The following is a 23,435-nucleotide window of genomic DNA, read 5'->3' as shown; positions in this document are numbered from 1 at the left end:
TGGGCTTTAACACAAGTGCATCCAGACTGATGGCAATGAATAATGAATGAACAGAAAAGGAAAAGCTTCAATGACTTTATTTTCAGTGGGTAAACATTTGATGCATTCACGCCTCTGGAACAAGGCAGATTACAACTTCCATGATGCTGCCGTCCTCCTCAACACAGCATGAAAAAATTAAAATGTAAATCTAAATCTTAAATTTTTTAGCAGGAAAAAGTTACCTTGAAGTCCACACTGCAGGAAATCTAGAATACGTGTCAGAGGGTTTATGTTCTGTTCAGGTGCCGTGTTTATTCTTAATCCCACTGCTGAATCAAAGTATAAACACAGACAAGAGATACTGATAATCTTTCGATCTGTATCTTCATTTAAAGTGTGACTGTTATACTGTATAAAGTGTGACAGTGCAAAAACTATTGATAACTCTTAAAAACTAAAATATCAAAAGTTAAAAGCTATCTAAATGCACTTGTTTACAATAAATTATGTCAGGCTTTTAATACAGATCATGAATTATTATTAAAAAAACCCTAAACAACAAATGGTGATGTTATTGTGGGAGCCAAAGACAGACAAACCCAGTCTGCCCATTTTTGCACTGCAGCTCTCATATGCTACTGTAATACACAACTGTTTTGGGTTCTCAACTTCCAGGAGCCAAATAAAGTTATAGAACAGCAGTACAAAGCTGAGAAAGAGAAACTGCAAAAGATCCGCCTGCTACTGGTGAGTATCTCTTTGGGTACTTGTACAAAATAGTTGATGTTTGTCTTATCTTGTAACTTCTAATACTTCATTTTGTTGTTCTAATTTTAACAAGTGTTTCTGCCAGAAATCAATTGCAAAAAAAAAAAATTGATCCTCAGCCAATGCTTTTTGTTTTTAAAATCAATTATTTAATAACAAAGTATTGCTGGGGGGGCTTCATCCATTTTAAGAAGAGAACAAGAAGAGGCTTTCTTTTCTCCCCTCCTAACTTTCTATTCAGGCACGAAGAAACAGAGAAATAGCCATTTTACAACGCAAGATTGATGAAGTACCCAGCCGAGCTGAGCTCACACAGTATCAGAAGAGATTTATTGAACTTTACAGTCAGGGTATGTATATCAAGCAGGAGCATCCTGCTGAAGGCTAAAGCCCTGAAAGGAGGGCAATTACATTTTAAGCATATGGCATGTAACAACAGAACTTACTGATTTGGTGGTATTTTAAAGGTCTTTGGTACTTACGTTACACATCATGTTTTTGAGGTTTTATAAGCTGGGCTTTAAGAATTTTCCTAGGGGTGAAACTCAGTGTACAAGATCTCTGGACTAAATTTTGTCTGCAACAGGTTATATCATTTAGGTTAATGACCAGTGTGTTTTGAAAGTCCTTAATTTACCATTTACAAATGAGGTTGCTGTGAGTTTGAGTTGTGTTTAATTAATTTGCCTTGCCATTAGATTGCTTCTATTGTTTCCACTGACATGACATAGTTTGGTTCAGAACCTGTTATGTCAAGAACTACAAGCCATCTCTTGAAGGGATTGGTTTCTTTCATTTTTTATTAACACAATCCTGAAATAACTTGGTAGGAGCAGAATACAAATTGTCTTTAGCTGTTATGGTCAGAAATTATAAAATTGGAAAACATTTCAAAGTTGTTCCATTAAACTTATAACAGACCAGTATGCTTACTGGTGTATATTTAACTAGCTTGTGTATTACAGTAAGAAAACCTAGCTAATGATTCGGAGATATTCTGCATTTATTAAATATGTGTGTGAACCAAGCTCTGGAAGGGTGAGCAGTTCCAAACTGGTTATCTGAGTGTGATCCAAATCCCTTGCCCTGCTGGGGCATCTCCAGGGGCACAGTCTTGTGCTGTCCCTCCACATGTGTTGTCTCACTCATGGAATAGATGTGAGTACAAATGCAGTACTTCTTCCCCCCTCTTTGCTGTGCCATGCAGTTTTTTTAATCAAGTCCAACTATAAAGAACTTTGTTGTTTTGCATTCAGTTTTCTGCAGATTCCCTGTCATGTCTAATTCAAAGTCTCTGGTCAGAGCTACCTGCTCAGAAGATGGAGCTTCATTTATATCTGAAGTACAGAGAGACTGGGATCAAAGAGACTTGTGCAGCTTTGGGTGTAGATTTAAGATGCTTTGAATTTTATGGGGCTTTGTTTTCTAGAGTACAAAGTGTGAGTAGTATCTCAGGATAACACACTGCTCAGTCGTGGTTGCGAGCCTGCATTCTAAGCTAAGCTTCTAGAGAAATGAGCTGGAAATCTCTGGCCAGTTTTTCTGTGATTTGTGGTATTTTTGGAGGTTTTTAGAGGCTTTTCATTTAGCCAGGTTCCGGTGACCTTCAGTTGCCAAAATGTGGTTTTTTTGAACTTTGATTCAAGGGCTGTTAGACAAGACAGTTTTCAGGGATAACTTCCAATCTTAGTGATTTTCGTACCAGAATGTTTTTCAGTTACAATATTCAGCGCTTTGTTTTTGACCTAACTGAACATCTTCCACTGAAAACATTGAAGAGAATCAGTGAGCCAGTTGGTTCCTTCTTCCTCTTCTCCCTTTGTCTGTCATACCCTGCATGGGTTCTGGTGTGTGCCCACAAGGCTCCACAGGTTGGCACAATTTCCAACACAGTGGAAATCTTGAAAGGTTTTCTGAATTACGTGGAATCCTCTCATGAAAGACTTGTGACTACTAGAGCTGCTGGAAGAACAGAAAGAGTTGCATGAAGGAAATGGTTTGGGAAAGGCCTCTTTTTCATTTGCCAGCAGTTCTGCAAATCCCAGACTAATGAGCATGATTTCACTGAGGTTTATAATTTTTAATCCATGCATTTTTTCCAGGTTCTGGTTTCTAGCCAGAATGACTTTTGCTGCCTGTTGAACTCTTTCCTTGGGAATCACAAATATCCTGGGTTTCCTTAGGCATTGAAGAACTAAAGACTAAAGGAACACTCAGCAGATTTGAGTATGATCTTGTAGGCCCAAAGGGAAGGCATGTCTGAGCCTTACCTTCCCAGCTGAGCTCTGACCAACATCTGCTGTAACCACCTAAACCAGAAAGTATTATTTAATTCTATCCCCACACATAGATTATAAGGAGATAAAACCACTTTTAAACAGCAAAAGCTTTGTTGGGCATCCTGCACATGTGTAGTTTGAAACACACCAGCCTAATGCACTTTTTTCCACACAGTGCTACCAGATTATCTGCTCTCTCTTCCCTGTCCCTGCCGAGCCTGTGCCCCTCCAGCAACACGGGCAAAGCCACTGTGAGCAGCACAGCTGCCTGTGTGATTGTCAGGGTAAAGCTGGGGAAGGAAGCATGAAAGGCAGCTGATGGTGCCAACATGTGTTGGCATAAAGGGCTGTCAGCAGTTGGGACTTAATTTAGACACTGAGCTGTGTAGTCATTACAAGAGATGATAGCTGGAAACCCTGCTGAGACATCCTCTGGAAGGAGGTTCCCTCTGCATGGACATTAATGAGTGTGTTCCATTATTGATAGTGGAAAGTATGTTATATAAAGCCTATGAAGTATTTTTACAGATTCCATTTTACCTCATGTTCTTTTATTATTCTACCCCCTTTTTTGTTTGCAGTCTCAGCAACTCACAAAGAAACGAAGCAATTTTTTACCCTTTATAATACACTGGATGATAAGAAAGTATATTTGGAAAAGGAGGTAAGAAAAGGTTATTACTGTTTCCTAAGTATTCAGTCTGTGGGGAAGGAAATAAAAAGTTTTTGCTTGGCTTTCACCATATTCAGTCCTGTCAGAGCAGAGTTACTGGTCTTTGTAAATAAAAATGGAACAACTGATTCATAAGAATATTTCTAATCTTGGAGGGGAAATGGTCTGTGTTGTAAAAGAATTGCTGTTAGTAAAGCATGTTTAAACCACTCGCTGTGCGCTCAAAACATGAGCAGCATCTGATCAGCAAGTATCTCTGCCCTAATGTCACAGCACCAAATTACCCTTTTTTCTCTTTTTAGTCAATACTTTCTATTTTGAACCCAGACTACAGTCAGTAACTGGAGTGCAAATTCCAGCTGCTGTCAGAAACATCAGAGTTAGGTCTCAGGGTCTGAGCTGCCTACACTTAAGTTGCTGGTGATTTTACTGGGTCAGAGGAGCAGTTTTCATGAAAGCAATTTGGTTTTTTCCCCTCCTCTCTCCCATTTATGTAGAGTTCGCCTCTTTCCTGGGCATAAGTGAGTGATTTCAGTTTTCTTTTTTTTGCAGTGACAAATGTCTGATTTCAGTAAAGATGGAGAAATAGGAGGAAATAAGAGTAGATAAAAATTATGACTTTACTTTTAAAATATAAATGTTTTGATACCTGAGGTTTCGCTGTTTATTCTAATAAAATAAGAACATATTAGTGAGTTTTGCTTTACTTAGATATATTTGTTTAGTTTGTGAGACAAGCAGTGGTCAAATTCCTGATGATATAAAGATACTTTTCAGTGTCCTTTCACATCCTGTTTTGGAGATCATGAGCAACCATTTCCTTCCCTTAAGCAGCTGATACTAATCCATGTTAGGTAGTTTTCATTTTTTCCATTCAGAAAAATCATATACCAGATTTTAAAAAGCTGCATTAAGTAGAAGCTATAGAATTTGTATTACTTTAATTTCTCCCCTACATTAGAGTTTAATACAGATTTATTTATTTGGGTTTTTTTATTTTAATTTTGGTTTTGTTTTTTTTTTTTTTGAGGGGAAATCTGAAAATTAAAAAAGCATACAGAGATTGTTTTTGAAATGGGGACATAAAAAGCAGGTTAGAGAGAATACAGAAACAGAATATAGAGCAGATTTATTTCACTGTTGTATAGAATGGGAGTACTCTTGCCAAAATAATTCCATGCCTTTTGGGGGTTCACAGAGGGAATTCCGAATGTCTTCTGATGCCATCTTAACTTCGTTAAATGTATAATGTCATTGAGACTTCCTTGAGATGCATTTCATATTAGAACCAAGGTTTCAGCAAGTAAATATTTTCTAACAGTGCATAAAAAAATGTCTTTGGCATCTGTGCCTCACAGAGATTTCTGGAATATATTGCACTTTGTCTTGTTCCTTGTATTTGGGGGGGGGGGGGGGGGGCCCAGGGGGTTTCCCCTTTTTCCTCCCCAAACCAGCCCCTTTGTAAAACACACTGAGCATCATTGCTTTAGAACAACAATAGTAAGAATTGTTGTACAGTTGAATTTTGGCCATGAAGGTTTTAGTTCTGACATGAAAGGTCTCTGTGAACACTGTTCATATTTTAATCATAGTTTGAGAAAGATCTATTTTTAAAATACTTTTAAACTCATTTTTTCATAATATCTTTCAATTTTGGGGTGTGCACGCTGATTTCACTGTAGTGTAACACATCCACACTCTTCCTATGCAGTGGTCGTGCAGCACTGCTGTGCAGGGACATTATCCCTGACTTGCATGTTTTGTGGTATAAATTGTAATTATGTTCTCAAGCACAGGCTTAGTGGAAGTATCTTGAGGCAGGGATATGGACGTGGCAAATATTGATAAGTAATGCAATAATTTCACTGCTGTAAATAACAGGAATTCTTAAGCATCTTGGCTGCTTGGGAGTCTGTTCAGAATTTGTTTGAATTTTCCAAGGGAAGGTCAGGAACACCTGCAGATTCTGCCATGCCTGGTTATTGCCATCTCATTCAGGTGGAAGATTTTATATTTGGGAGAGACGAGTTCAGCTTTGTGTGGCAGGTGATTCTGCTTGCAACCCTTGGGTTTGTTTAGTGCAGAACTCTTCAAATACTCATCAAAAGCAAAAGCTGCTTGGAAGCCTTAACCACAGGAGACTTGCAAGATGTATTCAAAGCTGAGAGAAAGGATTGCATTAATTGCCAGTTGTTGAATTTTAATGCTCTCAACAATATGTAAAAAACAAAAAAAAACACAGGCAGGTACATAGGATGTATTCCATATAGTTTAATCAGTAAGGGGAATTTATACAAGCAGCAAAGTATTCCTGAGATGCTGTTATAAATGTCTATTTTTGTCTTGATTCTGTGCAATGCTACTGTTTTGTAAGAGAAGCCAAACCTCTGAAATGCCATTCTATACTTTCTATGAGTGCACCTTTTAGCATCCAGTAAAATACACATAAGCCAAGTGAGCAGTGATGCATGGCTGGTAGGAAACCTGTAAACCTCATCTGCACAGTGAAAGCAGTGCAGGAATTCACCTGCTGCTCCTGCACTGCTTGGAGAGTCTTCAGAGGCTTGTGTGGAAGTAGTTCTTCAGAATACGTTCAGTGGTGCCCATCTCAGAGGCAGAAGTGGCTTCTTTCCTGTCTATTTGTGATATGCTTGTGCACAGTCACTGTTCAGCACTGGACCAGCGTCTGCAAGGTGCTTTTATGTCAAGTTTCAGCACACACTGAACATGTGTACAGGCCACTTTACCTTACTGCTTTCGTTTGGGAAGGCAGCATGCTGGAAGATTCTCAGTGGTATAATTAAGTGCCAGTAAAATGTCAAGTCTCTGTTGTGGTCCAACATTTACTTCTGCTTTCTGTGATTCCACCAGTGGGATAGATTTTACTGAATCAAAAGGATTGGGGTTTAGCTTCTGAAAGAAAACTCATGGAGATTTTTGTACATCTGTCTGCTTTTGAGGGTATTATCTATGTAGTCATTTTTTTTAAACTAAAATTCATCTTATTGTCTCTGAAAATTCATATCAGAAAAGACAAATGTATATTTTCTTCATTTTTTTTTCTAACTCACAGGTTAACTTACTGAATTCTATCCATGACAACTTCCACCAGTAAGTTATGGGTTTTATCTCTTTAATAGTTGCAAAGAATAGTTGATTGGACAAATGGGAGTGGGCATCAGTTACAGAGACTAAAAATTTCTTAGAAGATTTTATAGTCATAAGCTGATTTATAGAATGGTTTATTAACTCTGTTTAAGCCAGTTTGGGGAATCACAGACTTGGAATTACACAACTTTATAGCCAACATATGTTTTTAATACCTGACTGTTTAGATGTGGAAATTCAGTCATAATTTTCCTGGAATTAATTAAAATATTTTCCTCCTTTTTGTGGAGTTGTGGTTATTACATTATGTACAAAACATTAGACAGGGACATATTTCAGACATGTTTATTATAAACTGCCTCTGTATTTGAAGATTTTGATACAGTGTGCAGTCTTTAGGTAAAATCACGGTTCTCTTGGAAGTTCATGGTCAAATACCTGTCTGTGATGCAGCCAGTTTTTATTTTTCTCTAATGATTTTGAGGTCTAAAATGATTTCTAGGCTTTCCCTATTACAGTGTGAAATTACTTTGTACAATATTTGGTGTTCTCCTAGACCTCTAGTCACCTTCTTAGCATTCACAACAGAGGCTTTTCTTTAAAAATAATGCTTTTATTTAGTTATTAGCAATTGATTCCTGTACAGCACATGAGAGCAAGGAACAGACTTGAGCTGACAGGGAGAACACTTGTGATGAGCTCTGAGTCTGAGCTCTCTCTGTTCCCATCTCTTTGGTAGCTCACACCAGCTGAAGAGCTGCACTGTCACTGGTACCAGTGATTAAAAGGATGAATTTTTACACAGAACACTAAGCAATGAGGACTGCTGGACATGGGTAGATGTGCAAGACAGCTGCAGCTGAGACACAGTGTCCCACATCCCTGTCAGGTGTTCCATTTTCTCCTTTCCAGAGCCATGGCATCATCTGGATCTCGGGAGCAGTTTTTGCGGCAGATGGAGCAGATTGTAGAAGGCATCAAACAGAATCGAATGAAGGTCTGATACTCCTCTCACTTTCTTTGCTAGAACCTGGGAATTATCTCAGCAAAGCCTCTTGGAAATAATTGTGCATAGAAAGATCCATTACATGAGGTGCAAATTAGGCGAGCAACTAACAAGTATTAATTCTTTTCACATTCATCAGAACCTTCTCACCACCAAATGTCAATGCATAGAGTATGACAGAGGTGTTATAACAGCTCTGTCCTGACAGGAATCTTATACCCCTTACCCTCATTACTGGCAGTGCAGTGATTTAAATGCTTGAGACAGCTGAATGCCGCTGAAGTCAGTGAGAACTCTTCCATTTGCACTGCGTGGGTGCAGTCAGACCTGCACCTCAGGCATGTTTTTTCAGACAGCTGGAGCTGGCTGAAGGTGCTTTCTGCTGCTGAAGAGGGTCAGCAGCACCTCCGAGTCCCAACCATCAGGTGCCCTTGTCCCAGTTGCACCTATAATGCCACTGGAACTGAAACTTCAGCATTAGGCTCTTAATTTTCAAGAGCTAACCTCAATGTTCATTGCATTTCAAGCACAAGCCAGGGGTATGTTTATGTAGCATGTGTCTCCCCTTGTGTGCTATAGATAGTTGTTCCTCGTGCATTATGTCCGTGTGTCTGTGTGTATTCCATCTCTTATCCTTCCTGCATACCAACAGATGGAAAAGAAGAAGCAAGAAAACAAAATGAGAAGAGACCAGTTGAATGATGAATACCTAGAGCTTCTAGAGAAACAGAGGCTTTACTTCAAAACAGTGAAAGAATTTAAAGAGGTAAGAACACTTTTGCTACGTAAACTGTCAAGTGTTCAGTGACCCATTTTGACTTGACTTGTACATTAATATATGCACAAGATTTCCTGATATGATGCTTATCACACCATGTTCATCATGCATCTTGGTCGTTTTCTCCATGTGACTCTTGGATTCTGAATCTGATTCTGGGAATTCTTCTTTCACTGCTAGATTGGCACCTCTGCATGTTACAGGGAGCGGTTATCAAGCAAGCTGTGTATTTAGGTTTTCAAGTGGAGTCTCTTGAAGATCTGTGAGCAGTTAGGTATTGGAGCAAAGAGGGGTGTGGAAATGTGTGTGAATAAGGAGGAAATGCAGAGTCTTGGTTGTTAATCTTCAGGAACCAGCCTTGTTGCCTAATGACTGTGAAAGCACTGTACAACACTTCATTGATTTAGCCTTTCCCTAGCTTTTAATCATCATGTGCTTCTGTTAATTGCTGTCTCCATGAGAATGAATGAATGAAAAGGAATGCTGCAGGCAAAGTTGTCATTTGGCTTCATATGTTTGAGGAAAAACATCTTTGTGTAATTATTCCTGCTTTGTTCTGAGACAGTTCCTTCCTGCTTCAGACAGTGTATCCTTGCAGAGTGACAGGGGCTGTTCAGCTACTTGTCTGACATACAGAATTTTACATCCTACTTGCAGAATTTACGTGGATTTATTTTTAGGTTTTTTACCCATTTTTCTTCCATTGCCATGTGAGGGAATTTCTATTCAACCCTGCTACCCTTAAAATAAGTCATGGTTGTGGTACTGAACACAGGTGTTCTTATGTAAGTATATTTCCTGACCTAGAGTTGTTCCCTGAGCACTGACTCTTTTGCAAACTGTCCTGTGACATTCAGATCACCTACAAGTAATCTCCATTTCAGATTTATTCTATTCATAAGTTAAAAGCTGCGTTTGCTTTAGCTACATGTAACAATTTCAGATGAGTGATCAAGCAGTGTTCCTTCTGGCTTGCATGTCATAAAGTCTAATGAATATTGCCACTGGAACAACATTATGGATGAATCATAATTATCTTCAACTCATCATCTGCTCCAGGCTGCTTTGGATTTTGTAGATGATTCAGAATGAAAGGGTTTGGTTCTGTTGATGTGGAGATACAGGTAGCAGAGTTAAGAGCAATTCCTCCTTATGTGTTTGCTCTCTGTTAACAGGAATGCCGTAAGAACGAAATGCTGCTGTCCAAGCTGAAAGCCAGTTCTTCCTGAAGAACTCCAGCTGGGGAAATTTATAGAAGATTGTTCAGTCCATTGAATCTCTTTTGTGAGGTGACAGTTATAACTGCAATGTAGATGTATATATACAGATATATATAAAAAATATATATACACAAAGGTGTAAAAGTCTGTTTTTTCCAGTATGTGTTCAGTTTACATTCCCTCATCACATGGCTGTATTATTCATTATTGCCTCCACTACACAGTAAAGAGTTAACACAGTACAGCAAAACAGAAATACTGTCTAATTTTATTTATTTGGGTTTGTTTGTTTTTTTTTTTTTTCCTACCGTAAGGATAGTGGGAATGTTTGTTTATTTGGGTTTTAACACTGAATTAGGTGAAGATTCTGGTATAAGTTTACATGTACTGTACTCGTCCACCATCCCACAGGATGAGCACTGCAGAATGCAGTAGTTTGTTAACTTCAGCCCAAAAAAACCCCACAGAATGAGATTCTTCAAACTCACCTCACCCGCTAATAACTTCACATTATTTTAATTTACACTCTAGCCATAGATAGGACTCCAAAGGATAACAATTAATTTCTAATGGTTAAGAAAATGAAAACTTACCTTGGATAATTCCTGGTGTAAAATTATAGATCTATATTTTTATAAAGTCTAGCTGTTGTATAAATATCTTTGAAATTTCATTTTTATATATAGAGAGTGTGCTTGTTAAATTAATAGCTCCAGGAAAAAACACCTTAATACTAGGACCACCACGTTATCCCTGGCTGGGATGAAAATCAAAGTCTGTCACCTGTAATATGGGAAGATAAAGACTCAGACATTCTGCTCTAATGAACTGATGCTCACCTTTGAAGGCAACAACCTACTTACCCTGCTGAAGATTTGCTCTTGAAAGTTCAGAAACTTTGTGGGACACTTTCTGAAACATTTTTTGTATCTGTATATACAGTATTTTATAATTCAAACAGGTGCTTTTTGTACTTAACACCAGGATTTTGGACTGACTTCTTAATGTACATGTCATCTTCAGGAGAAGAAAATCCATGTTCCTTTTTCCCACTGACACTGATGACAGTGCTGTTCAATTACTTTCTATGGCAGTGAATATAAAATAAAGAATGTTTGGAATCCAGTCACATTCTGCTATTGTGTTTTTAAGGTGGAACTTGCCTTGGAAGCTTTCCCAGGCTCTTGAATTACAAGTGCATTAAAAGATGAATCGTGTCCATAGTCAAATGAGTCACTGGTTTTTTGATGTCCTGGTCCTGTTCTTCAGCACAAACAGAAAGAAAACCTTCCCACTGAGCCAGCAGGAACCTTGCTCCCCAACACGGGTTAGTGAGGGAATAGATCTGGGCTGCTCCTCTTGCATCTGTTCAAAAAGTCAGTCTGCCCAGAGCTAGCAAAACAACAAAGGCAGAATCAGATTCCAAGTCCTTTCAAAGAAGGAAAAATTTACATTCAGCATTCCTTCAAAGAAGGAAACCTGCATTGAGTGCTACTTGCAGACTTTCTGTAGTCAGCTACAGAAGGTGTTATTTCTGTCTACAAACTTTGCCCTCTATAAAAACTGTAAGGCTCTTTCTAGTTTGTGAATTGAATAATTCAACTTTGGCACCGAGGACACCTGCTTGGGAATTCAAGCTGTGCTGTGCTAGTGTACCATGCAACTCTAAAAAAGTAACTTGAATGGACATTTCAGTTTGGGATTTATCATTTTAATCACAATTGCTTTTTAGCATCAAGCAAAATTTCCTAGGTAGGGTAAGTAATGAACTTGCACGTAGAATAAATGATGTGGTTATTTGTTCAGTATAATGTTGAAATTTACGCTTACCTGCTACAAACAGTAACCTGGAAATTTCCACAAGAAATATAAAAATGTGAGATCCGTTGCTCTGACGAGGAACTTGTGATTTTTACTAAAATATAAATCTGAGGTTTTTGAAGATGCAGCTGTTGCTCACAAAGAATAAATCAGAGTCCAGATAATAACTGTCTATTGTAGCTGGAGCCCAGGGCAGATGGATGCTACCTCTGCTGTGAGACCCATGTGAAAAGAAGAAAGGAGGCTGGTGAGGGTGTGAAAGCAGTTCCACCAGCTCTGGCTTCCTGGCACAGGCTCTATGTGTTGGGTGCCATTTCTCCTCATACCTGGGCAGGAACCTATAGCAAGGAGAATCTGCCTTAATTCTCCATCTTGGCTGATTGCAAGGGAGGAACTGAGACTTAGAATTCTACTTCAGTATTGCTGGATTTCTTTGTTGAAAGAGAAAGCTCTTACCCTGAATTCATCTAGTGTTACCAGGCTTGTAACATTTACAGGACTTGCAGCAAAACCTAATTTCTTTCTAAGGGTTATCAGCATTTTCTGCTCACATTCATCTTCCAAAGCCCTTTCATTTCTGCACAGTCTGGGCTCCAACAGCACAGCAAACAGGCCTTAATTTAAATACAGCTGCTGCAGGATTCCCAGAGCCTTGCTGCAGGATGCAGCAACGCCCTTCTGCTGAGCACTAGGCTCTGGTAAGTTTTTCTAGGAGCAAATTCCATGTCAAGAAATAAAGTTTAAAACTAGCAGTCCACTGTGTACAGAGACGATTGGTGTATTCCAAATCGGCAGCTTCAGTTGGGGAAATAAATGACTGTAACGTCTAAGCTCTGCCCAGTGATGTTCCTTTGGAATACCTGCTTTTTATTTATTTTTTTTTTTCTGTTTGGACAGTCAAGATACTGTGTCATTTATTTTAGTTCATTTATCTTAGTTCATATGGGACCATCCAGCAGGTTAGGCAACAACCACAGACACCATAATTTCTTTGCCCTGGAGTAAGCTGTGATTAAAAACCAGAATTTTAAATCCTGAGTATGTGCTGCTGCTCTTCTAAATGCAGTCTGCATTTAGAGCCAGTGTGGGAAGTTGATTTTGTTAAGAGTTTCCTAAAGCCACTGTAATGAAATGAAAGCTCCACTTGCTTCTCGGTACGGAGCCAGGCTGTGCGAGCCTGTCACTGTAACACTCACTGCTGGCACAGATGCTTGGGTGGGCAGAGCACTGGCTGCTTCTCTTCAGATCTGCTCACAGCAAAATTCCAGAGGCCCAGCCTCACCTCCTAAGGGAGCTAAATTCATCCTTGAGGAGGAGGAGAGCTGCGTCAGTGCCCTGCTGCAGCTCTCCTGTGAGCTGAAGGCACCCTGCTGCCCATCAGTGTCTGCAGCAATGCCACGTGCACAGCTGCAGGAACAGCTCTGGGGGGTTCTCCCAAGTTCCAGAGGCCAAGCCATGGTAGGAGGTGCCTTCACAGCCTGTGTCGCTCCAGGGAAGGGCTCCTGCGCAGGAACCAGAGCCGGGTGCTGCTCCAGTCAGCTGGAATGTGCAGCTGGAGTATCACTGCTGCTCCTGCAGCCAGACTGGGATGGGCCAAGGGTTGGCATTAGATTTGTGTGACAGTAATGGCTTGGCTTAGCAGGCCGAGGGAGTACAGGCACTAAAATTTGGCCAAAACATGTTACTAGAAATTTCAGGAGTGCCCCATGCAGAAGATTTGTATGCTTTTCAACACCAACTCAAGACAACCTCTTCATTTCCTCCTTCCATATCATCTGTTTGGATTTTAAAGGTTTTAGAGCAATGACTCTCTTATATGAAAAAATTCAACTGACTTGAAAAAACTGTCAGTGGTTCTGAACGAGGCTGCAGGTTTTAGTAGCATTCAGTCTCTCACATATGTGCCTTCCTTCTGGTTTAACTAAGCCTCCAAACACTGGTTTGAATGGTAGCTATTCCATATGCAGGCAAGTTGAGAATCAGAAGGGAAAGTTATTTAAATTGGCATTTGTCTGAGTCACTATCTAACTACTCTTCGAAATTCTAGGTTATTAAAACTTCTGAATTCCCACTGAAATTGAGAGAAGCATCCTCAGCAGGAATGCAAGACACACAGGAGGCTGTGGCTGCAGGCACAGCAGGTCACACTGGACTGCCACAGCAGTGCAGGTGTGAGGTACAGCACTGCCTGACCTCACCATACACCGTGCTCCTGAGATGCAGCCAAGCTTCCCTAAGCTTCCTGGGACTCTATGTCAGTAAAAAGCTGCCATGCTAGAAATACACAGAGATGCTGTCAGCTCTCCCACTCAGAGCAGGGGAGGAAGTAAAGCCCACCAGAGAAACAAATACGGAGCAAGATGGGCTTGGCAGTACGCAGGAAATACATTATTTATGTATATATTGTTGGGTATGGGGTGTTTGTCAGATCTTGGGAAAACAATTTAAGGCTTGGGTTTGAGTCCCTTTGGGTTTTTGGGAGTCACTTAGACCCAATAGCATCAACACCTTTGTTACAGGAGGAGGAAGTTGATGCCAGCTGACAACTTGTGGACTTTACTCAGGTTGGGTGATGAGCACATTTATGGTGCAAGGCCCCAGACACAGTGCAGGCACTCACCTCCCACTGCCAAGCAGCCACATGTTGCTGCCAGCACAGCTGATGTGACTGAACATCATGTTTGGTGTTTGTAACACAGATGCCTGCTCAGTTTTATGGCAGCACAAAATAACCACGCATTCAGTCCCCATTCACTTGGAGGTGTTGGTGTCTATCTTGAGCTCACCTGGGTTTCATAAAACAGGGAGAGCCTGAACCTGGCAGAGTGACAGAGGACAACACAGGTGAAAAATCCTCACTAGATCCTCCTGTGCAAGCAGTGAGAACACATTCTCAGGGGCTCTGAATAATTTTATACTCGCCTCTTGTTTCACTTAACCCCAGGGGACACAACTGACCCATCTGACCAAGCCTGCCCATCAAGCCCTGCTGCTTGCAGAGTATACAGCCCCTCAATCCTGGCAGGGTGTGTTTCTGAGCTGCTTAGTCATCCACTTTAATTTCACATCAACTCAAGGACTGATTGACTGCAGCATGTTTATTCCCTTCCAAATAAATCTCCAAACTGAAGCCAGCATCCTGCCCATATCGCAAACATGCCAGTACTGCTCAATTAGCAGCTCCCACTGGTGCCTTTGCTAATGAGGAGAGCTCCAGCACAGCCCCGTGGCCGGCTGGGTGGGATCAGCCATTGGGTGTGCCAGCCACAGCACCGGCCACACACCGGGCTTTGCTGGCACACCTCAGCGTGCGTTGGTTTGAAGAGCAGACGGGAGGCATTCCCTGCTTCCATCTTCTTTGCCAAACCCTGGAGAAGCACATAGGTATTTCTAAGGGGGAACTGTAAACTCTCAGTAGGTTTATATCCAGACGTCTTCCATCTTCTTTTTCACGGCTCCTAAATCCCCTCAAGTAGCTCTTGTGCATGAAAACTGTACATATCACAGGCATGTTTCCCTCAAGAAATCTCTCTATTATGCAATAGAGCAATCATATTCTCCTCTGTCTCCCCTTTTATCTCTGCTTTACAAAAAGGTTCTTGAAGGCATTGTTGTAATTTTTGTTAAATGCTGTATAAATGAGAGGATTAAAGAAAGAATTTGAGTAGCCAAGCCAAAGAAAGATGCTTTTCCAGACGGGTGGGATATTGCAGGAACAGAGAGGACTTATTAATGCTGTGATGAAGAAAGGGATCCAGCACAGTACAAAAACTCCAATTAAGATGCCAACCATCAGAGCTGCCTTTTTCTCTTTCTGTTCTCTCCATGTTTCTCCATCTGTCTGGAAAGTGATAGCTGCACGACGAGCTGTAAACACCATCTGTGGTTCCTGCGAAGCTTCCTTCACCTCAAACAAAAGCAAACACAGTTTCTTACCAAGACAGTTTGTTTGAGTGAAGTATTACTTTTAAATGACAGCACAACATCTGTGCACCTACCACAAAAGGCCTGAACTCCATGCCTTCCATGCTAAAAGAAAGAAAATACCCCAGAGTGCCAAAGTTACCGGGCTTCTCATTACACTGGAAAAGCTGCCAAGTGTAGCTGACAAACAGAGCTAAATAAAGAGCAACTGGTGCCATGTGCGTTGTGGGACCCTTCTTCAGTTTATTTTCTTGGATGCCTTCATACCTAGAGGGAAATTGGGTTGTTAAGGCAGGCTAACAAAGGCCTGTGTCTGCTGCCGATCCCTGCACCAGACTCATGCTGCTAGCTGGCCTTTAGACCTGCTCCAGGTGAACTGCTTTAGCAGGGAGCTTGGATTAGATGATCTCCAGAGGCCCTTCCAAACCCTACCATTCTGTGATTCTGTATTTTCTCAAAAAGTACTCTATTGCCAGAAAAACACCATTTCAATTGGCCTTCAGTTCAAACTCTGGCTTCAGCAGAAGTCATATAAGAGAGGAAAAAATTTCAGCTACTCCAGGCTGTCAACAGTGCTTCTTGTCTCCTCACCAAGGGCAAGACATTCATCTCTGCAGTGAGTACAGCACAGTGCTCTGGGGCAAACTGCTCCTGGGCAGAAGTTATTCATGTGCTTTGAGTCTGACCAGATGAAGACACTATCTAGTAATTTTAACCTGAAGATTGAAGTATCTGCGATATTAAAGTTCTTCTAGGCACTACAGTTATGAAGAGAGTGCAATAAAAACAACAGTTTAAGGCTGTAAAATTTGCCTGAGTGATAATTCACAGCACTGCAGGACTTTGACACCACTCCAAAGATGGCTCATTGTTAAATTAGCCACATATTCCACATGCATGTGCCACCTTTGTAATAGATGGAGGGCCTCTACTCAATATGAGCATAGCAATTCAGACATGGGAACACTGGCAGTGGATGAACAATCACTCTTCAGGATGGATATCCCTGTCTGCACCCTCAGACATGAGACAGGGCTGCAGAATATAAGAGCAGCAGATTGTCGGTGCAGGCAAATAATGGAGGAAAATGAAAATCACATCTGTTCTGACAATTAAAATGGGACACCCCTCATGTAGCAAGGATCACACCATTTGTCTGCAGAAGGACTTGCTCTGCATGTCCTTAATCACACTCTGCAAAAAGGGATGAATGTATGACATGAGGACAAATCTGTGACAAGCAACCCTGAAAGATTATGTCTTAGCCCTGTGGAATAGTTACATAAGTGCCTCTTGGGAAGAGCCATACAAAGGACTTTGTCACGAGCATCAGGCACAGTTTGGTACTGTATTAAACCTTCAACTCTTGCTCAAAAGATGGAGCTTGCTGTGTGCCATCATCAAATCAGAGCCTTCTCACTACTTCCAACTGCAGAGTTTACTAGCAGCGACCCTTTTATCACTTAATTACATATTGTAAGAAAAAGTTATTTCATTTCTTTCCTAGAAGATACCACAGGTATCCTCAGGTGTTTTCCCCAATGAAGCCTGCATTTACAGCCTGATCAAGCTTCCACTGAAGTCAGAGGAGTTTTTACAAACTTCACTGGTTGTTAGGCCAGGCCTCTGAATACAAAACAGCAAGTGAAAACAGATCATGGTACATTTTGTAAATTACTTGCTAGAACTAAATGCAGCTCTAACTGTACTAGATCTGCAGTTCCCAGCACCAATTCCAGAGGTTTTGCATGAGTCCAGTTTCTAGTGTAAGTCACAACACCTCACCTTTATCCTGTACCATGCAGAACAAAGGACAAGTACAGAACCTTTACCCCCATTTTTGAGCACTAACAAGCAGCCTGTGATAGCAGAAGAGGTGGTCACAGACTGTAAATGAGAGTAGTCCATGGAGATGCCTTGGGTTATGCTGGAGACATCTCTGCAGTGCTGCACACTGCTCTCACTTGGTGTCTAGCAGCACACTCTGCCTCCGGCACAGATTTCCTTCCATCTGCCCAGGCACTGCTCCAGGAGCTGCGAGTCAGGAGCACTGGGGAAATAGCTGATAGAAAAGACTGCTACTCTGAGGCCAGAATTTGGGTCTAAATTCATGAAATCAGCTATTTCCAGGACAATGGGCTCTGAGAAGTGCAGAGATGACTGCTTTTCTGTGAGAATAACAAAGAGAGTGAATTAAGGAAATGAGCTCAAGTACAAATCCTTCTACAGACACAAAGGAGTTTGGTTTTAGTTCCAGAATTTATTCCTCTGTATGTTGATCAGCACTTACAGTTCAATGCCCCTTCTCTTGTTTGTCTATCCCCAGTAAATTACTACTATTAAATGGCTACATGTTCCCAGAGCTGTATGCTCCCAGTTCCTGTGCTCCTAGAATGTCATAGAAAACATGCCACCAAGGAGCTTCTGACAAAATCCCTTGATTTAAAATGTTCCTTAAAGCTGTAATGATTGCTATTATTGGTCCTTTGTGGCAGGTCCTGCACCTGCAGGGTCTGCAATAACAAAACAAAACAAAACAACAGTAAAGATGATAAACATCAATCAAATCTGGCTTACTACCACAAATTCAGAGCTTTGCTTATCAGTTTGATGCAGCAAAGGTCGTTACTGCCTCAGTGCAGCCCTGGCACGCTTCTTGCTCTTTGAACAAGAACACAAGAAACTAAATGCACAGCAAAGGATCGAAACATGGAAATGTCTACACTCTCTTGGATGCTCCACCAACATGACAAACAGTTCATTTGACAGGGAGAAGAACACCCACTTTCTCTCACAGGATTTTCTTCTGCTATAAGCAGGACTAATTCTGTATTTCTCCCAGGAAATCACTACCCACTCCAGTTTGCTTCCTGCCTCACTCTTTTCTGGACATTTTTTGCCACTCTTCTGGACAGCTGAACTTTGTTTCCTGACTCATCTCTTGTACTTGTACAGTCAGGGGCAGAAATAAGAAATAAAAGGCCTGTGACCCCTTCAGAGAAGGAGAATCTGTTTTCTCTCCCACACTGTCCTGACTGGGTAAGTGAGTTTGAGAGGCTGAATGGGCCAAGGTGCAGAACAACACAGCACCACTGGAGCTCTGGGGCCTGATCTTACACAGAGCGGGAAGGACACTCACAAAACTCTAAGGTTTGGATCATGCTTAATGTTTTATACACTATACAAGTACTTTGAGAGGGGAGAAAGAAAAAAAACCAAACAAAACCAACAAAAAACCCCCCAATCATTAACAGAACTTTATTTTTAAATCATATGAAAATTTAAATCTGATTTTGCAATTGCTACATGTAGTAATCCAGACATTCAGATCCCGTCATCCTTGGTTTTGCTGGGCTATCCCTATGCTACAAGGGATTTCACTGATTTAAAAGGGCACTATGCAGCAGTATCTGCTGTTTTTCAAGCAGTCTCATTTATTTCAATTGGACTGTTTAGAGAGAGAATTATTGCCTGCTGTCAACAAGGTGTGACAGAGCATAGCTCTCTGTCAGTGATGATATGTCACTAGGTTTTTAATGAGGGTCACCCACATCAGTGTTGCCTGCAGAATTCACTTTTTAGGCAGTTTCATAATTAGCAAACAATTTTAAAAGCACCAGCTTAATTTAGGATCCCAATTTAGCAATTATTTTATTTCAAAGGAAAGCAAAAAACCAAGCTCTCATTAAAACCTGAAGCACCTCAGATGTTTCATGTCCATCTCCCTCACCTGAATTTTTTCAAAGGTTTTGAAAAGTGTTTTTCAAAAACACAAGTAAAATTTTAACCAAAGAATGACTCAAAATAGTTACAAAATAACTATTCTATTCTGCAGCTCTGTAAGAGTGTAGGAACATAAGGTACGTATGCCAACTCCCAGTTTCAAACAAATGTTCTTTCTCTGTAAAAAAAAAATGAACATTTTTTATATACATATACATATATATAGTGGCAACCTGCAAAGCACTTTGGTGCCTGAGTCTGTTGGCTGACAAACATCAACATACCACCCTCACTGCTCCACTTGGTGCATTGGTTTTTCCAAGACATCCCTACTGGCATCTGAGGTCTATGAACTCAGACCTTTTTTGTCCTGAGACATGCCAGAATGAACCAGCTGGTTGTACCTCAGGCCACAAACTGCAGCCCTGCTGTGCAGTTCCAATCCAGCACTACCTGACAGCTCATTCCCGAGTGCAACACAGACGTCTCTCCCAGCAGGGATCACTGCTGTTACTGCTCACCTCCAGACTCGGAAGCACTTCCAGCCTTTGGCATTGTCTGCCAAAAAAACCTTGCTAATATTCCTCAGATCAGCTGGTGCAGGGCACCTGGAGTGAGAACTGACATAGATGCAGAGGGGAATTCACATCCAGAGTCACACTGACAGAAGGAAAATGTTGCCAGGGTGAGCATGACAGGTGAGCATTCTCTGAGAAGGAAGAAATGGAATAAAGTAGAGGGAGGAGAGACATCAAGGGAGAAAGAAAGGGAAAATAAGAATGATTTTATGGGCAAACCATGAGAAGCAGAACAGAGTTTGTCCCATCAGAGAGGAGAGAGCTGATGCGGACAGCCTGATCACCCCTACATGTGGGGAAGCAAAGCTTGGCAATGTTGCCTTTTGTTTGCACGTAAAGAAAAAAACAACAGGGTTTTGCCAAAGAACAGTAGTAATGTGCATGAAGATTCCCCTCCAGAATTCACTGGGGAACTGCTACTCTTCCTGTGGATGTGAGCTTACTACCACAAGCTTAAATAAGATCAGGATAACACTCTGTGAGTAAATCTCAGTATCTTAATTTAGAAAGAAAACAAGAAATGCATCCTGAATGCCAGCTTGCTTGATCCACGAGTTCATTTAATGTAAACGTGTGCAGCATCAGCTCTTCCTTTAGGTGAGGAGCAAAGTTTGCATCTGAATCACAGAAGTCTTTTAATTTAAGTCAGCAAATGGAGCTGCTGGGATACTGGGGGAAGTTGCTGCCACATACCAATTGCAGATTCAAGAATCCCCGTTATAAAAGAAGTTAATATGTCAATCACACCAATATGAGAAAGATGAAGAACTACTGGCTTGAGTATTTACTGGTACTGCAATAACCCCTCCAAAATGGGTGTTTAGCTCACTCTGACAGAGCCCTTCTGTCAGTGCAGCCTAAAGCAGCCCCCAGACATTGCATCAGCAAAAAGCACTTACCTGCCAGCCATGCTGGGCCCACGCAAGGGCTTTCACAGACAGAACTAAACAGTTTGCAGCCAGACTCTTTCTTGCTAAAACTGTCATATGATGTGTCTCTCCACCAGCTTGAGCAGCAATGCCTCAGCTCATTTAACTTCCCAGAATTTGATTCCAAACAACCAGTCCTGAATGGGTATGTGTGTATGTAAAAGGCAGAGCATGCAAAACCACTACAAATAATCAGCTGGCTTTTGTGCTTGAAAGGATTGTACATTAACTCCAAGCAATACATTCATCATACTTAAAGCAATTTGAAAGAAATTTGGTGCAAACTAAGGGCTGAAGATCGTAGGGAAAAAAATGCTGCTAGAGGAGATATTCTAAACTTTTCTAGAAAATTTTTTGCTTTTGCATAGAAGACACCTTCATAAAACAATATACATTAATAGTATCTTTAAGACATTACAAGCCAAATCTGCAAGCCTAATCACAATTGCCAGTGCTGTTATCTCTTGCAAGAATCTGGGGACACAACCTACAGACTCTTACTTGTGACCATAATAATGTGCTTCCTTGACCCCAAATCAAAGAGAGAAGGATTTAGCAGGGGAATGAGGCTGTGCAGGATTAGCCCGAATGGAACAGAAAGGTTCTCTGTAGGTATCTCTAACATCCACAGAGCTCATCTTTCGCTCCTGGGAAGGGAAGGTCTTAGGAAGTTCAACATGCAATCACAAAAGCATAAAGAAAATTTTTCACTGGTAGGAGAGAGAGTAAGAATATGTGAAAGAACGCAGGGAGAGTTTGCAGAGAGCACTGCCAAGAACGGTGGAGGCATGGGATGGGTGACAGCAGCATCATGCAGAGAGCCTGACTTACAGGGCACAAGGAGCCAACCCCAACCCTTCTGAAGGGACACAGCTTTCCTGTCAGTAAGGTGTATCCCCAAAATGAACGAGACCTCCCAAATGGCTAGGGCACCGCGGGATCATAGACAATCTTTGGGATAAGAAAGAGAACATGGTTTTTAAAACAGCAGGTCATTTTAAACCAGAAACAATTAATTGCTCATTGTTTCAACATTATGCAGTGAGCAGTACTCAAGGTAAAATAGCCCAAGCACATCAGAATGTATATATATATAGAGAGAGAGAGCATATAGTGTGTAATTTGTTTATCAAAATCTATTCAGACACACAAAGTCTGTGCTGGTAAATAAATGTGCATGCATTTACTCACTACAGGACCTAAGGATCTCTTTTTTTTTTTACCCTACCAACGCTGTAAAAAACAAAAAGAGGAAAAAAAACCCCCAAGGAACGGCAAATTCAGAACAAAGAGACCATTTTCAAATGTCTCTCCCGACTGGCAGTGAGTGCACCTGTCCCTTACTCTTATAACACACAAGGAAAAAGTGAGAATAAAGCTCTTCTCCAAGGGTTGCCCTTTTTGACTGGCTAATTACTGCTCACGTCCAGTCTGTGACAAAGTTCAACTCACACGGGAGCCCCAGGGCACCTCGCAGCCTCCTCGCTGCGCAGAACCCACCAACGCAGGGGTGAGGGCCGGGAGCTGGCGAGAAGCAGGATCGCAGTGCCTGGGGGAGCAGCAGGGGCTCCCTCCCCTTCCCCAGCCTTACCTCCGGCAGCGGCACCACGGCGTTCCTCCTGCGGCCCCCCATGTGGAACTTGGACGCCTTGTAGATCTTCCAGTAGACGAAGAGCACCACGCAGAGGGGCAGGTAGAACGCGCCGCCCGTGGAGACGATGGTGTAGGACGGGTCCTGGCTGACCTGGCAGCGCTCCTGCTCGGGGCTGTAGGTCTCCCCCCAGCCCAGCAGCGGGGCGAGGGAGATGGCGGCGGAGAGCAGCCAGGTGAGAGCGATCATGACATTGGAGATGCGGCGGCGGGCGAGCAGCGTGTACTGCAGCTGCCGGGTGATGAACCAGTAGCGGTCCAGGGCGATGGCCGTCACGTTCCAGATGCTGGCCGTGCAGCACAGCACGTCGAAGCACACCCACACGAGGCACAGCTCACGGCCCAGCCGCCACCGCCGCCCGGCCGACAGCTCCTTCACCAGGCTCAGCGGCATCACCAGGGCCGCCACCAGCACGTCCGACACCGCCGTGGAGGCCACCAGGTTGTGGGGCACCCGGTGGAAGGCCTTCACTCGCAGGATGGTCGCCAGCACCAGCAGGTTCCAGAGGAAGGTGGCCACGGTCAGGAGCACCAGCAGGGTCAGGATGAGGACGGTGAAGATGGAGAAGGGCTCCCGGCCCCTCCACGCGCTGCCTCCCACCACCGAGGAGGAGGCGTTGGCGTCCATGTTGGCGGACGAGGTGTTGGCATCCATGCTGGGCTGGCACTGGCCCCGTGGGGAGCAGGGGCTCAGGGTCTCCGCCATGCCCGAGACCGGGGCTCGGCCCCTCACTACTGCCCCTTCCCAGGCCGCCGGCACCGTCCCCAGCCCCGCTGCCGGCGAGCGGGAGCCCCACACCGGGACGCGGCTCCGCTCAGCGGCCGCCCGCCATGTGCCGCCGCCCCAGCGCTGCCCGCGGCTCCCGCCCGCGCCTGCCGCTCCGCACGCCCATCCCGGGCGGCTGGAGAAGGGAGCGAGGCAGGACCGCGGAGAGGCTCCCGCACGGGCAGCGAGGGCCGGCGGCCGGGCGGCACCGCCGCTGCCGCTCCGCCCCA

General features: G+C 42.6%; 2 protein-coding genes across 5 annotated transcripts in view; one reads left to right on the top strand and one right to left on the bottom strand.

The window, feature by feature from the left end:
- CCDC93 (coiled-coil domain containing 93) overlaps window positions 1-10,939 on the top strand; it is a 63,502-nt gene extending 52,563 nt beyond the window's left edge. For both annotated transcript variants that reach the window (XM_042041170.1, XM_042041169.1), the window contains exons 17-23: window positions 658-729; window positions 992-1,100; window positions 3,611-3,693; window positions 6,776-6,813; window positions 7,723-7,807; window positions 8,469-8,582; window positions 9,770-10,939. In XM_042041170.1, coding sequence (XP_041897104.1) covers window positions 658-729; window positions 992-1,100; window positions 3,611-3,693; window positions 6,776-6,813; window positions 7,723-7,807; window positions 8,469-8,582; window positions 9,770-9,823 — 555 coding nt within the window. In that variant the 3' untranslated portion in view covers window positions 9,824-10,939. The remainder of the gene's footprint in view (window positions 1-657; window positions 730-991; window positions 1,101-3,610; window positions 3,694-6,775; window positions 6,814-7,722; window positions 7,808-8,468; window positions 8,583-9,769) is intronic.
- On the bottom strand, window positions 60-23,394 carry LOC121670652 (5-hydroxytryptamine receptor 5B-like). 3 transcript variants are annotated; one of them, XM_042041172.1, is made up of 3 exons: window positions 22,381-23,394; window positions 10,678-15,542; window positions 60-2,712 (listed from the first exon to the last, which is right to left on the bottom strand). In XM_042041172.1, the coding sequence occupies exons 1-2, from the start codon at window positions 23,143-23,145 to the stop codon at window positions 15,210-15,212; spliced, it is 1,098 nt and encodes a 365-aa protein (XP_041897106.1). In that variant the 5' UTR covers window positions 23,146-23,394; the 3' UTR covers window positions 60-2,712; window positions 10,678-15,209. The 3 variants fall into 3 exon arrangements, with proteins under 3 accessions (XP_041897106.1, XP_041897107.1, XP_041897105.1); XM_042041173.1 differs by having other exon boundaries at window positions 60-2,709; XM_042041171.1 differs by lacking the exon at window positions 60-2,712 and adding an exon at window positions 4,807-8,454.
- Between the last annotated feature and the right edge of the window lie 41 nt (window positions 23,395-23,435).

This window comes from Corvus kubaryi, unplaced genomic scaffold (assembly GCF_017639235.1).
Source record: "Corvus kubaryi isolate FWS band 111438036 unplaced genomic scaffold, C.kubaryi_AGA036_p1.0 37396, whole genome shotgun sequence".
NCBI classification, from domain to species: Eukaryota; Metazoa; Chordata; class Aves; order Passeriformes; family Corvidae; genus Corvus; species Corvus kubaryi.
The sequence above is the reverse complement of the archived record's forward strand: the minus strand, read 5'-3'. Positions and strand labels throughout refer to the sequence as shown.

Excerpts from the sequence above, each read along its gene's own strand:
- LOC121670652 (XM_042041172.1), bottom strand. The coding sequence starts at position 23,145 with ATGGCGGAGACCCTGAGCCCCTGCTCCCCACGGGGCCAGTGCCAGCCC. Across the intron at positions 15,543-22,380 it reads CCGTGGTGCCGCTGCCGGAG|GTGAAGGAAGCTTCGCAGGA; the intron begins GTAAGGCTGGGG and ends CTTTTGTTTGAG.